Source organism: Aquila chrysaetos, chromosome 14 (genome assembly GCF_900496995.4).
Source record: "Aquila chrysaetos chrysaetos chromosome 14, bAquChr1.4, whole genome shotgun sequence".
Lineage (NCBI taxonomy): Eukaryota > Metazoa > Chordata > Aves > Accipitriformes > Accipitridae > Aquila > Aquila chrysaetos.
This window is the reverse complement of record NC_044017.1, coordinates 33506611-33520460: the sequence shown is the minus strand read 5'-3', so window position 1 is coordinate 33520460 and position 13850 is coordinate 33506611. Positions and strand designations below refer to the sequence as shown.

General features: G+C 45.0%; 1 protein-coding gene across 3 annotated transcripts in view; it reads right to left on the bottom strand.

Moving 5' to 3' along the window:
* Window positions 1-13850, bottom strand: part of THSD1 (thrombospondin type 1 domain containing 1) — a 30344-nt gene that overhangs the window by 8196 nt on the left and 8298 nt on the right. For all 3 annotated transcript variants that reach the window (XM_030036620.1, XM_030036621.1, XM_030036622.2), the window contains exons 3-4: window positions 9318-10283; window positions 1251-1409 (exon numbers count right to left, since the gene is read on the bottom strand). In XM_030036620.1, coding sequence (XP_029892480.1) covers window positions 1251-1409; window positions 9318-10283 — 1125 coding nt within the window. The remainder of the gene's footprint in view (window positions 1-1250; window positions 1410-9317; window positions 10284-13850) is intronic.

The following is a 13850-nucleotide window of genomic DNA, read 5'->3' as shown; positions in this document are numbered from 1 at the left end:
TCCACAATACATTTCAGTCCTGCCTGTATACTTCTGAGGCATTCTTTCAACAAATGCCTCGAAGCTGGTTCAAGCCAACACCTTCATCAAAAAAGGAGTCCTCTTCCTGCTCCAGCTACACATTCTCCCCCTCTGCTGCCCTTCCCTTTTCAGTGGCACAAGCATTGCAGTGGCCATGTGATAAACAACTTCCCCACATCCCCAAACTGTCTATTTTTTAGCTGGCTCCATTCCAGTTCTCCACACTCCACTTTTGCCAGCACAAGCAAGTGCATGGAAGTACCCAAAGCAAGGGGTAAGGCATTGCTCACTTTGTAATAGCTTAAATTATCTGTTAAATTACAGCCTGAGAGCCTAGGAGCCCGCACAGTCCCTGGGCACCTTCCCTTCCCCACTCCTGCCCCCTGTGGCACCTGTGGGGCATGAAGGCATTGCAGCTTGTACATCAGTCAGTTTCTGAGCAGATGGACCTCTGGGGCCCCTTGGCATTAGCACCCTCCTTTTCAGCTGGGAGTTTGCAAGAAGCAAAAGTTTTGCATGGACTGAGCACCAGCACCCCATTAAAAGGGGCCACTTCTCCTTCCCATCATGTTGGCTGCAAGCACACAACTATGGTGCTGGCACAGCCTCATCCAGCCTCACCGGGGGCCATGCAGCTGCTGTAATCCCCCTCTTGCCTTACAGGAGGCTCAGGTCTCTTGTATCCGCACCCACTTGCCACCCACCAGCACCAGCCAGCCCGCCCTGTCACTGGCCAACAGCAGTGGCAGGCTGGAGCAGGGTGAGACCTGGCACTGCCACCAAAAAAACCTCCCAGAATGGGGACCCCACACTGCGGGTCCCAGCTGGAATCAGCCCTCTTTTAATAGGTTTTCACTTTTTAATAGGTTTCTACTGCCTGGAGTCTTTGGCCTTCGGTACTGAACACGTTCTGCTAGCCCCAAGATCTCTCCTTCAGCCCTTCTCCACTCCCTGGCCATGCTGGAGATTTTAAACCCCTTCCATGGCACCCACAGCATTCAGAAATCTTCTTCTTATGCCTTGGAGCCCTATCTCCAGCTGTCCCACAAATGCATGTAGGCTCCCACCCTACTCCATCAACCACAGGAATGTGATACCCCCTCCAAAATCAATACGACAGAAGGAGAGATCGGATGCTTCCATTTTACAAAGCCCTTCTAATAACAAGCCCTTTGCTTTTGCCAGGGCAGACACGCAACTACAGGGAAGAGGACAGCAGAACTACATACACAAACACTCCTCCAGCGAACACAAGGAAGTCTCCCTTGGTAATCCAGCGCAGCCTGGTTTTGCCGGCAAGGAGGTGAGGCACTCTCGGAAGCGCTCCCGGACACCGTCCCCACAGGTGACGCTGCAGGGGCTCCAGGGCTGCCACAGGCTCCACGTTTCTGCAAATACACAAGCTCATAGCAATGAGGAATGTGTCTGCCTCCTTACCTTTAAAGACACAGCCATTTGTCTTCTCTTATTTAAGAAAAATAGCAATAAATAACCAAACAATGCAAACAGCAACACTACAAGAGCAAGCAGCATCCAGGGACCTGCTCCTGTTCCCATCAGAGTCTGGGGCAAGGCTCCCACTTTTTCTTTTCACTTTTCCACTCCAGTGTCAGCCAGCAACACAGCGGTCAGTCAACTGGCAGGCAGGTTCTGCTTGGAACAACAGCAAATGGAAATTAATCCACAAATCTCTGGAATGGGTTAGTAATTTATATATTCATCCAATTCCTGCCTGACAAATAGTGCTTTTACAGCAGGATAGCTTCATTTACTTAAGTGTAGTTACTCCTAATTTATATGATTGTGAAAGGAGGATAAGCCTACAAGCCCTAATGAAACAGCAATATTGGTTTTTCTCTTTATTATCTTCTCAGCACACAAATGTGTTATTGAATCATTCCTTTGACAGCTTACAGGTCCCTATTGTTTTATTGCTTATGGTCAGGCAATTAACTCAAGATGAAATTTGCAGGTTCATTTATTTATTTTAAGTGGAGGCAGACTCAGGTTCTAACACTACCTCAAACATTATCATTTTTTAATGTGTAATGAAATCCCTCTTTTGCTTTGACAACATCCTCATCCAGTGTTCAACACTCAAACTTTACAGCAGCAAGAACCCAGAGAGAGAAGGGGACCGCTCCTGCCCATATCTGACAGTTGTGAAACTGAAAGCAGGACCACAACTTTAAATTCCAAACTAACACACAAGTCCAGGTGCAATCTTAAAGGAGAAAACCCCTGAGGACCCTCCGATGGGTCAGTTGACTCGGTGGCCTGGTTTTGGAGCCTGCCAGAAAGAAAAACAATAGACCACTTAACTCCATTTCACTGCTCACAGATAAAGTGGAAAATCGGCTAAATCAAAAAAAAAAGTAGATTAGGTTTGTTAAAGTTTGCTCCTTTAAATAATTTATGGTGTTGCTACTGCCAACACAGGTCATGATCTTTAATTTCATTACACAGTTGCTTTGCTGCTAGCATGCCCCTGAGCTCCTGAACAGTGACCAAGTTATGATGTCAAAGGACTTGACAGTGTTGCATGACTGGAAATGGCTTTATGATTTCATGTTAAATCAGTTGTTGAATTGTTCATAGTGTTATTATTTTTAAAAGTCTCTAAAAAAAATAAATACAGTTGTGTTTTAATAAACATGAAATTTTAACTGCTTTGGGGCTTGTCCTACAAATTTTGTGAGCACACCAGTAAGAATAATGTTAATGCGAGCAGCGTAATAGAGCCAGCGGGGCTGCTCTCCTGCAAGCAGGTACTCACCTGCATTGCAGGATGGGGCCCAGAAGTTTTGAGCTTACACTTGTGCGGTCAGCCAAGGCTGTAAAGCGTGTGTGGGCACATACTCACGCACATCTGTGTGCATGCATGTTCGCGTATGTCTGCCTCGCCTAATGCAGAGTAGAGATGGGCATGGCGAGACACCCCCGTGGTGCTGCGGCGGTAAGCCCACACAAGACCAAGTGACCTCCCCGGCTGTTTGCCACTGACTCTACCACAAAATTGCGATATCCACGATCCCAGGCTGTCTTCACTTTGTGCTCTTTGTGCACCTCTCTGCTTTCACCCCTCTGTCTCTGGAGCTGCAGAGCTCCTACAGCAGGGGAGAGGGGCCCAGAGGCAGGCTGAGCTTTCGCACTCCTCCTCCAGTTTGCAGCCGTGCCAGTTCCCAGTGAAGTGCAAAATGGAGCAAGACTGGATGGTGTGTTGTGTCAGGAGGAAAAGGAGTCAGAGGATGCCAAGGAGGGGGGAACCGAGGAAGTTTGTGCGGTAAGGAGTCCCTCAAAGGTACAGACCCTGGACAGTTGCAAAATCACATCAGCTGGCCAGCAGATCTATTAGTGAGGGCAGCAAGAAAAAAACGGCCATAATCAGTAGTCAATCAAGGGCTCACTGATCCCTCCTCCAAAAGACTTCATGGTATCACAGTATTTGGGGAACTCATGACACTTTTCTTTGTATCAGTATCACGAAAGACTCCAGCAGTGTTCCTTATCACTGGCAGAGGGAGGCAGACTAGCTGGAGAAGCACCTACCTCCTCGTAGACTACTTTATGTGAGCAGCTTGGTGAGTCCCTGCCGTAATTTCCAGTGTGTGAGCTAGCTCATTTCCCTCTCTCCACATTCCCTGCTCATTTAAACTTCTGTTAATTACAGTCAGATACAGAGCCAGACCCAGAAAGGTTCTGCTTGCCTCCAGTGCTAACATTGGTGATAGTGGAGAGTGCTCAGCAGCCTCTACATTGACATCTGTGGGCTTCAATGTACAAGCATTTAGGATTTCTAACTTTGACATCAAACCTATGATGCGCCCATTGCTCCAGGGCACTTTTCACTGACTTTGGCTTCAGCTGAGGGCACAGAGTTCCTTAGCAAACACTTGGCATCCATAGCTTTGGGGCTAAGAATATGCGCCTTAAGCAGCAGGAGAGCATGAAATGCTCCAGCTCCCATGAAAGACAGGAGATTTAAACTCCTGCAACTTGCTCTGCAACCTTCTGCAATTACCAGAATGTAAAAGAAAATGAAGCATAGTTTATTCTCCCCCAAGGAAATGAAATGATTAACCTCCATGTAAGACAAACAGATCCAAAGCACAAGGGGAAAAACCAGAAGGCATGCACTGCAAACTAGCTCTAATAAGTGTGAATTTTTTCACATACAATTGAGGAATCAATTATCAACGTGACGACATCTAACTGATGAGTTAGTTTGAAATAGCTGACAGTTGGCAGATCTGCCAACATGAAAGATAAATGCAATTAACTGTGTTAATTGTTGCTCTGCATAAATATCTCCCCTCAAATTTCTGCGCTCATAAGACTTTGAGAATGCAGTGCTATCCAACAGTGCAGTCAGCGAGGGATGCTCAGCATCATCCTTCCGACCTGATGCACGTGATAGTCCTAAGCACTTCAACAAGAGCAGTGATATGGGACAAAATCACTAATTATTTACAGGCTCATGTAAACACCTACCCTAGCTTGGGGGATTGCAGTTGAGATCAGTTTTTAGGTCCTGAGACTGGGTGTACACACATTGTATCGGTGTTTGGACAAGACCTGGGAAAACACCCTTCTCACCTGTTCCGAGTTTCTCTATTTCCATGGAAATGAAGCCTGGGTGCACTGAAATGGTGGCATGCTCCAACAGGTTACTAATTTGGACAACGAAAAGACTAGGTTCTCTTTAAAGGAAAAAAACCTAGACTCCACCTGGGCAAATTACAGTCTTTTCCCCACAAACAGGCAACTTCAAGAATTGCGGCGGCATGGCCTAAAAATTTTTTTTCAGAAGCTAAGCGCTATCCCAGTGAGTCTGTAACACCCGAGTTGTTCCTAAAATGCTGGGAGTGTGGAGATGAAGCATTCACTGACACAGGAGAAGAGGATGGGGCACAAACCAGCCCTAGCATACAAGGATCCCCTGCATCTGCCTGTTTCTAAATAAATGCAAGCCAGGTACAGATTCAGGCAACAGAGCAAATTGGTTCCCAGATTTTCCTACAGATAGGCAGGTCTGATTCATACAGTCTTATTCAGGGAGCAAGAACTTGATGGAAGTTGTATGTCCCTGCCTGACGCCCACATACTCCGCTCACTCCTCTCCTCCCAGAAGTCTCACTGCTGGGGACACTTAAATCCCAGATGAGCAAAGCACAGGATAAAGCGTTGAAAAGAATCAACCTGCAATGCGTCTGTTGCTGGGTAAGATGATCTAACAGAGTTTCCTACATCAGGCATTCAAATAATCCGGTCAAACACAGGGAAAACAATAGCTGCATGACTCTCTCTAGAAAGTCACCTGTGTGAAACAGTTAACACCCCACCGAGATGAATGAAGTGACTCACATCTCACTGTTATTTTTTTACAGGTTCTCCAGTTGGAGTCTACAGAAAGCTGCACAAGTGCTGGCTCACATTTAACAGACATATTCCCCATCTTTAATAGATATATTCACAGTTTTAGATAGCACAAGCTTTTTTGTGACACTCGCTCTGAAACTGATGGCCTGGGTGGGAAGACCTGCTGCCCCGGCCCGCTCAGGGCCACCGGGAACCTTCTCCCTCCTGCTCCAGACACAAGGCAGGTTCCTGTTCCACAAGCTGTACTAAACCTGGCCGGGATGAGGAGTAAAAAGCAGGATTGACAAAGGGTCAGGAATATAACTGATGCCTAATCTATGGAAAATGGGTGTGGCAAAATAATCTTCTTTTATCTCATCCTCTGTCGTTTGGATGAAGATAACTTTAATGATTTAGGAGCTTTGATCTTTTACATGACAGTATCTCTGCTTCATAATAATAGAGCATATGCTAAATGAAGTAAGAACTGGCTGAGTGACAGATTTGATATGCAATTGTCAACAGAAAACCATCACCAAGTGGGAATGCATTTGGAGAGATTCCAAAGGGATTAGTATAAGGCTCAGTGCTGTACAATGCTTGCCTAGTTGACACAAAAATAAATATAAAACCATTACTGAGAAAATATGTCACTCCTGTGATGACATAAGTAGATACTGCAGCTGTATGGAGCAATGTGGGGTACTTGCTAAGTTAGGATAACTGAAGCAAAGTAGATCATAAATCAGCAGAATGCCAAGTGTAGGAAGAAGGAATACAAATTGTACCTGCAGGATGGTAGGCTACATACTGAAAGGTCATACACAAATACAGCTCAAGAGGAGTTTCCTGGGTAAAAGTTATGGCAAAATTAGCTGATGCAATTAGTGGAATGAAAGCAGAGGTAGGGGTAAGGAAAGAGCTACTGCTCAAGCAGCATCAGTGAGGAGGATGTCTGAACACAGCACCCAAAGCTGGCACCCCTGCCGTCAAACAAAAAGGAGCATTTAAAATAATGGAAATGGAGCCAAAGAGAGCCAGAAAATTAATCAAATCCTGAAGAAAAGGCCTTCCAATTAAAGACTCAATCTCTTCAGTTTATTAAACAGAACACTGAGATAATCTGGAAGGACTGAGATGATCTGGATGTGCAAACGCCTTCGCGGGGGAAAGACAGTGGATAGGGAACAGCTGTCTCCTCTAGCAGAGAGCAGCAGAGTAAGAGCCAGTCACTAGAGGATGAAGCTAGATGAGCTTTAGTCATGAAGCACATAGAGTTTCCCTTCTTTAAAAAAAAAAAAATCAAAGCACAGTATTGATTGAAATTACCAGAAAGGTCTCTGTTTTGTGGTGCCTTCAACAAAAGACCGGATAACTCTCTGGAGGATAAGCAGCAGTCAACTGCAAAGACTAGCTGTGGGGCTCGACACCGGGGTAACTGGATGAAAAGTGATGGCCCCTGCAGCACAGAAGCCCAGACTAGAGGATTCGTCACCTCTCCTTGCCTTAAACTGAGTGAGTTCAGGAAGTCCAAAGCAGAAAAGAAGCGACTGGAGGAGAGGCGCCTGCTGTGCAGCAGCCGCACATTTTACACCAACAGCTATCGGGGGTCCGGGTCCATGCACGCTGTCTCACGCTGCCCTGCAGCAGGGCGAGAGGGCTCAGGAGAGGGCTCTCTGAAGCAGCCGGGAGGCAGATGGCCATCGCAGGCAGCGCAGGTTCGCTCTGCCTGTCGTGGCTTTGGGCTGATGCACCCCTCCCAGAGCACCCCGCTCCTTTCAAACACTGCCTGTGGGCTTTGAAGTCTCGCGGATACAGGCACGAAGTCAGATGTGCTGCAGTCTAATTAATTTCGGGTTGACATTTTATTTACGGCTACATGGTGTGGTTTCGCTTTCACCGGCTTTGTAGATTTGACACTTCTAACTTGGCAGCTATTGACTTCACTCCGTTCTGCACAGGCATAGCCTGATTCTTTCGACTGCGCTTGTAAGGATGGTGCTATCGGGGAACCCAAGGAAACAAAGCAGATTGCAGGGAGTCATTGCTTAAGGTGGATCTCATCAATTAAAAGAGTCAAATATTGAGCACAGAAACATATCTATGTCATATCCTAGGTATTCATCTGTCAGGGTAGTTATCTAGATCATATCACTGTAACATACCACCCAAGCACAGAGAAAGAATTAGAATTCTCTCTTCCTTTTTCCTTGAGAATTATCTCCATTAAGAAAATAATATGCTTTCATTTTTAGATAGACTTTCTTATGCCAAAGGAAGAGAGAGAGTGCCAACAGAGAATGCAGATGGGAAGTTAAGATGAAGAGAAGAACTACGTACTGAGTTTGGCATGTGGTGAAAACAGAGGTCATTTTTAGTACAGAGTGTTAATTAAACAGCTAACAGTTTTAGATTTATGAAATAGTATAAAGTAAGACTGCACAATACTAGGAACCTAATTAAGGTAGGCTGTGTCTGGACTGTGTGCTCTGGAGCATGTCCTACACTCCCGGTCTCCTGATGAGCCCACTCAGATACCTGCCCATGAAGCACAATGACCCTCTTTTGGCTCGAGTTCCCGCACTTCCTTTTCAGGGAGACCAGGGAAGGGAGGTGTAGAAAATGGTGTACATCTCAAACCTTTCAACCCAAACTCTTTGAAGTGTGCAGATGGGAAAGACTTAATTCATCACCTACGGACACAAGCCTGCTCCAAATGAGAACATCCACTTTTCCATTCCAGGGTGTAGGCAACACAGCCTAACACAATGCAACCCAACTCCCATCCCCTTGTGCACAGACAGTCCATCCCGCGCTGTGGTTGCCTGCCACAAATGAGGGATGAGAAGGACATTTAGCTCCTCTGCTTCCTCTGCCATGCTGCTGTGATTTGTAGCCTCTGCCAAACCATGGACTGCCACCTCTGAAGCTACAGCTGCATAAGATGTATAGATATAAATAGAACGTATAGATATTCCTTAAACAGGGCTGGGGAATGGGCTCGAGCTCTGTCTTGTGGTCAGACTCAACTGTGATCACTCCTTAACCATGATCATTCATACTCCTGAACATGGTTTTGGCTTCTGCCAACCAGCACTCTCCCAGACCATGCCTGGTCATGGTCCAAGGGACTACATGGACCACAGACTGTCCCTAGTTCGCAGTTTGTATGGGAGGAAAAGTTTAGCTATACAAATGTGACCCATGATCTGCCAGGTGGCCTCATGGGTCAGAAAATGCACCCTGGTCTGTTTTAAGCAGCAGAGACATGTCTTGAAAGGCTACTTGAAAAACCTGCAAGCTGTCCAAGTGACACAAAGTGTCTTTCGCTATGGCCAAATCCTGATTCATCACACCAAAATTTGTGTATCTAACAGGTAGGACTCCAAACTCTACAGCAAATGGGCTACAGAAAAAGACACCCAGGTAAGGATTCAGCCCATGTATCTTCTATATCCATGAATCACCCTTGTGAGATGCCTGTCTCTCTTGACTAAAAAGCTAGACGACTACTTAATGTTGGACCCTTGGCTTTGAGACACTTAGATGTAGGCAAGGCTAATCCTACCTTTACTGTTTCCAATGGGCCAGATCTACTGCCGTAGCTTCTTACCTCATTGAGAGGGACAAGTTTCACTTTTACCCGGACTAGACAGATACATCATTGAGAATGCCCCAAACGGTTTTGGTTGGTACTTAGTGTGAGCTTAGTGCAGTTTTAAGCCACCACAGTGGCATTTGTTACCAAATGTCCTTGTGTATGCCTCTACATAACACTCTACTCCATCTTGTTCCCATCTGCATGTGACATTACAACTATTTTGTCTCGTGTAGGAGACCCAAAAATAGCTATTCAACAGGGGACGCCACAATCATTACCCATGTTGGCTGGGAAGAGTGCTGATTTTGGCTAAAAGAGGACAAACACCAGTACAAACCCATATTCCTTTGGATCATCATACACTCCTTAACTCTTGTTGGGAAATGGCTTCGGTTTGAGAAATTAAAGAGGTCAAAGCAGTATTTGTTCTTCCCCACATCAAACAAAGTGCAGTTAAATTCTGTCCTGTTGTCTCCTGGATGAAGGGTGTTTTCATACAGCCAAGTTGTTCTTTGACTAGGATGCTTGAGAGCCTCTTTATAGACGACAATTTTTCCGCTGATAGAAGTACACGGTGGAGAGACTACGAAGACCTGAACCAAAGTTTTGCATGTTGCTTCTGGTGCCACAACCAGTCTGTATCCAAATTTGTGGAGGAGATCTATGGGTCCTATGGAAGCAATGATAGAATGGGTTTCTAACGATTTCAGTAACACAGTGATGTACGTTTCTTGACCAACAGACGGGCAGTCAAACTCTACCCACTGGGACCTAGACAGTGGGATTCCTTTGCTAGTTCTAATGCCCAAAGTCTCATCAGAGCTTACTCTTCCGAACTCATAAAGGGTGCTGGTGAATATCACATCCAATGAAACCACTGTCTCGTTCACGGCACACAACTGCTCGTTTGTAAAAAGTCCAACCTGAAGGGAGCTCCCAAGCACCTCTGAACTCTTGTTCAAATCAATGTGAAATACAGGCCATTCCACATGTAGGGTGGACACGCGTCTTCTGCTCCACTGGGCAGCACTGCTGTTATCACTGGGAGAGACCATTCTGAACAAAAAGTCCCCAGCACTCTTGAAATGGACACACTCAAACTCTACCTTCCCCTGGGACTGATTTGCTGGAAGCTGTTTTCTTGCAATTATCTCGTTGGTGCTGGCATCCAGCAACAGGATGGACAGATGCTCTGCTGTCACATTACCACCACTATAGTACTGATATTCCACAGACACTGTGTCATTGCTGAAGGCTACATGACCTGGGCGCTCCAACAGGAGATACTCCACTTCGCTGAGAACTGAAAGGAAAACAGTTTCACAACAGTATTAAGAACCAAAGAGACAACTGATTTTTTATCTACCTTATGAAAGAAAAAAAAGATTTATAAAGTGGATATTTAAGAAGCATTTCTCAAACTTTTCAAAGTGAATCAGGTCACACACAAAAAAAAAAAAAAAAAAAAAAAAAGGTCCTAGCTATAGCAGTTAAAGCTCACCACCTCTCCTTTGTGCAGGGACTGGGTTTGGAGCAGCACATAGTCCACTGCAGTAACATGTTCAGGAAGGTTAAAAACAAGGTTTAAAAAAGAAAAAAAAACCCAACCCACAACCCAAAAGATTCACAGAAAACTTCATTTATCAGGATAGATTCTCAAACTTCCCAACTTCTTTCACTTATAGATTCTTAAAGTCCACTTCACAGTGGCCAGCTGTTGTTCCACTTACTTGAGGGAAAAAAAAAAAAAGGACAGTAGTTTCTTAATACAGAAACATGACAAATGTCCCCCAAATTAAATAAAATAGGAAGTCTGCATGATGCTTTTTGAAGCCTCTTCTCTTGCTCTGTCTTATGAATCTTTCATTTTGCTCATTTGCATCGCAGAGACACTTGACTGAAAGAGCTGAAAATAACAGTGATGGTGACTGCAGCACTTTTCTTGTCTCAGATGTGGTGCAACATGTCTAAATGACATCATTTCATTATAAATGGCGCAGTCTTTTTAAATGCATTTCTTGCATGACCATGTTTGTGCAAGTTGCCAAATTATCCTGAGACGTGCTGTAACGAGCGGGGATAGATGATATCTAAAGCAACGGATTGGGAAAATCACATTTCCCTTCTCAGCTCAGCTAGCTTTTCTGCGTTGCATGAAACTTCCAGATTTCAGACACAGAAAGGTTATCTGAAAAATGGGAACTGCATACATCTGTTCCAGATACAGAATGCGCTGTGAGACATCTTTATTTAATTAATTGTCTGGGAAAAGGCTTCTGAGTCTTGGGTGGAAGGTGCTACGGAAGTGTAAAACTTCAGTTAAAGCATCCTTTCATAAGTAGTATCAACTAACAATACTTTGACTTGTTAAATCTGTTACACATGTCTTAAGATTACCTCAAAGAAAGCTTTGCTGGAAAAACACTGCAACTGCCAAGGCAAGCACTCAGCAGTCAGGAGTAGCAGGACTCATCTCACATTAATATTAGACGCCTACCACTCTAAGCTTCAATTTGAGTTAGTCACCCTGGATTCGCTTTCTTGTCAGCAGGGAAAATTTTCAGGAAGAAATTCATCTGAGCAGCTATAGACATTTACATCAGGTTGAGGTGCAGTATGCACTAGAAGAGCCTATTACTCTCCACCAGCTGTAACATGTCCTCAAAATAACCAGCTCCAACCACATCCATAAAGTCCGAATGAAGGTGGCACGCACAGCCTTACACGTATAAATCATGCATATACTCTTACATATATGTACTATAACTCAGTCTTTAACTTGCATTTCCACAAGACACTGCTTCGTTTGGCAGAAGAATGGTGCTCGTTACCAGAGGGCTCTTTTGTTCTCATTCTTCCATGGGTGGTCCCATGTATTATTGACTGCACACCATCCAAAATCCATCCTGATAACACAGAATTAGTCATTTCCCCTATGGACTCTTCTATTGTGTTCTTATAGTACATTAGTGCATTAGAAACATTAATGAGTTTATCCTTCCAATATCCCCGAAAGACAAGAGGATGTCACTATTCTTGTTTAGTGTGTTAGGAAGCAAGGCACAGGCACAAAAGTGAAAACTGTCAAGCATCAACTAATTGTGTATGCCATAAGAAACCCGGGACCTGATTTTAAATACAGTGGTCCTTCAGACTTCCAAAGCAGGATCCCATTGATCCCAGCTGTGGTGAGCACACGGCACCCCAGCAAACCCGATCTCGACTCGGACACTCAGAGAGTTGGAAACAGACCCTGAATGCCTGTGAAACATGGCACTCTATGAATTGCCCAGCAACACATTCTCCCTGCTCTTCATGTTTTGGTTCTGTCATCTGTGCCTGCCCATATTTTCCAGTCGTGCTCCTACCGTCACCTACGGTCAATATCTCTTGGGTACTAACCTAACTCCCTTACCGTTACCATGGTTCTCCAAACTCCTGCCCTTGCCTCTCTGCCTTATAGCTCTTCTACCTTCCCCGGTTCCTTGGGCCTGCAATTAACTCCAGCAAGTTCCCACCTTTCCTGCTCACTGCCAGCATGACAGCAGAGAGCACAGGACAAGCAATTCTATTGACTGATATTACAGATGTGGGGGAACTCTGCTGCCCTGGCCAGCAGCACGCACAGTATTGCCTGGGGCTGGCAAGAGGAGCCCACGGGAGTTGGGGCACACTCAACCCTTCAGAGAACTTCATCACTAACTCATCTGCAAGGACATAGATTTGGACCAAGTCTGGGCAAGTCTTCACAAGGACAGCAGAAAGCATGTCCTAGGCCAACATCAGCACTCTAACAAACATGAAGTTCCCACAGGTGTGGTAGAACTTCCCAGTGAAATGGTTGCGAGTTGCTGAGATTTTGTTTCTTTGAACACAGGCAAAATGATGCATTTCTCTACAAAGGAATTGGCTAGATTCAACTTAGCTGAAACATTACAAGGGAAAAAGAAATCAGACCGCAGCAAAAATCCAGCATGAAAAATTCCAACTTCAAGCTTTAAACTTAGAGCAAAAACATTAAAGTGATAATAATGAAAAGCATTGATGTTTGTACCTACTGCTCTACTGTCCTTGCTCTCTTTTACAACTGTCTTGACTCTCTTGCACTATTTTTTATTTGGAATGGCTCAGACGAGAAGAAGTAACACCACTGTGTATGTGTGTGGGAGGACTGGAGAGAGGCCAGGGGACTGCCATGTAGCTCCCATCAACCCTAATGCAGATCACTTGGGAAGCGAGGAAAGCGAGCATTACTGGAGGATGCTGTTACAGCATTGCACAGCTCTGACTGGTGCACCCCAGTTCATAGCATCCTTTCCCCCATCTTTCGTTAGTAACACAAGAACTTTGCACTCATGGACAGCCCACATAGCAGCTTTTTACAATGCTCCAAAAGGCGCCAGTCAGAAGTAGCCAGCTTCCACCGCAAGCTCCTTCAGCTGCCCTCCAGCCTACTGCGCGCACATGACGGTGTCACATGCCAAAACTTGGTCCCAGTAGTTTGGACAGCCAGTCAGGGGCAGCTTTCAGTGCATTTGTATATTTTTGGTTGTCGTTACAATGGTCTGCCATTGAATGGAGCCTGGCTGTGGCACCAACAACCTGCCAGGGAAGTCTTTGCAAGAACTCACTCTTAAAAAGATCAAAAGGAAAATCCTTGTTTTCACTGAAGAGTGAGAAGAACTATTTGAGGGTGTTATTCTGATATTTATTTATTTTTAATTGTGCTTAAGCCAACTTGGGTTGTGCTGTTGGCTTGTCACCAGTAGCACAGAGCTAAGAAGAACAAACACATCAGAAAAACCGGTAAGAAGTGAGAATACTGTTTTGTTGTATGTTAGGGCTTTTTCTAGCATTACAGTAATTTTCC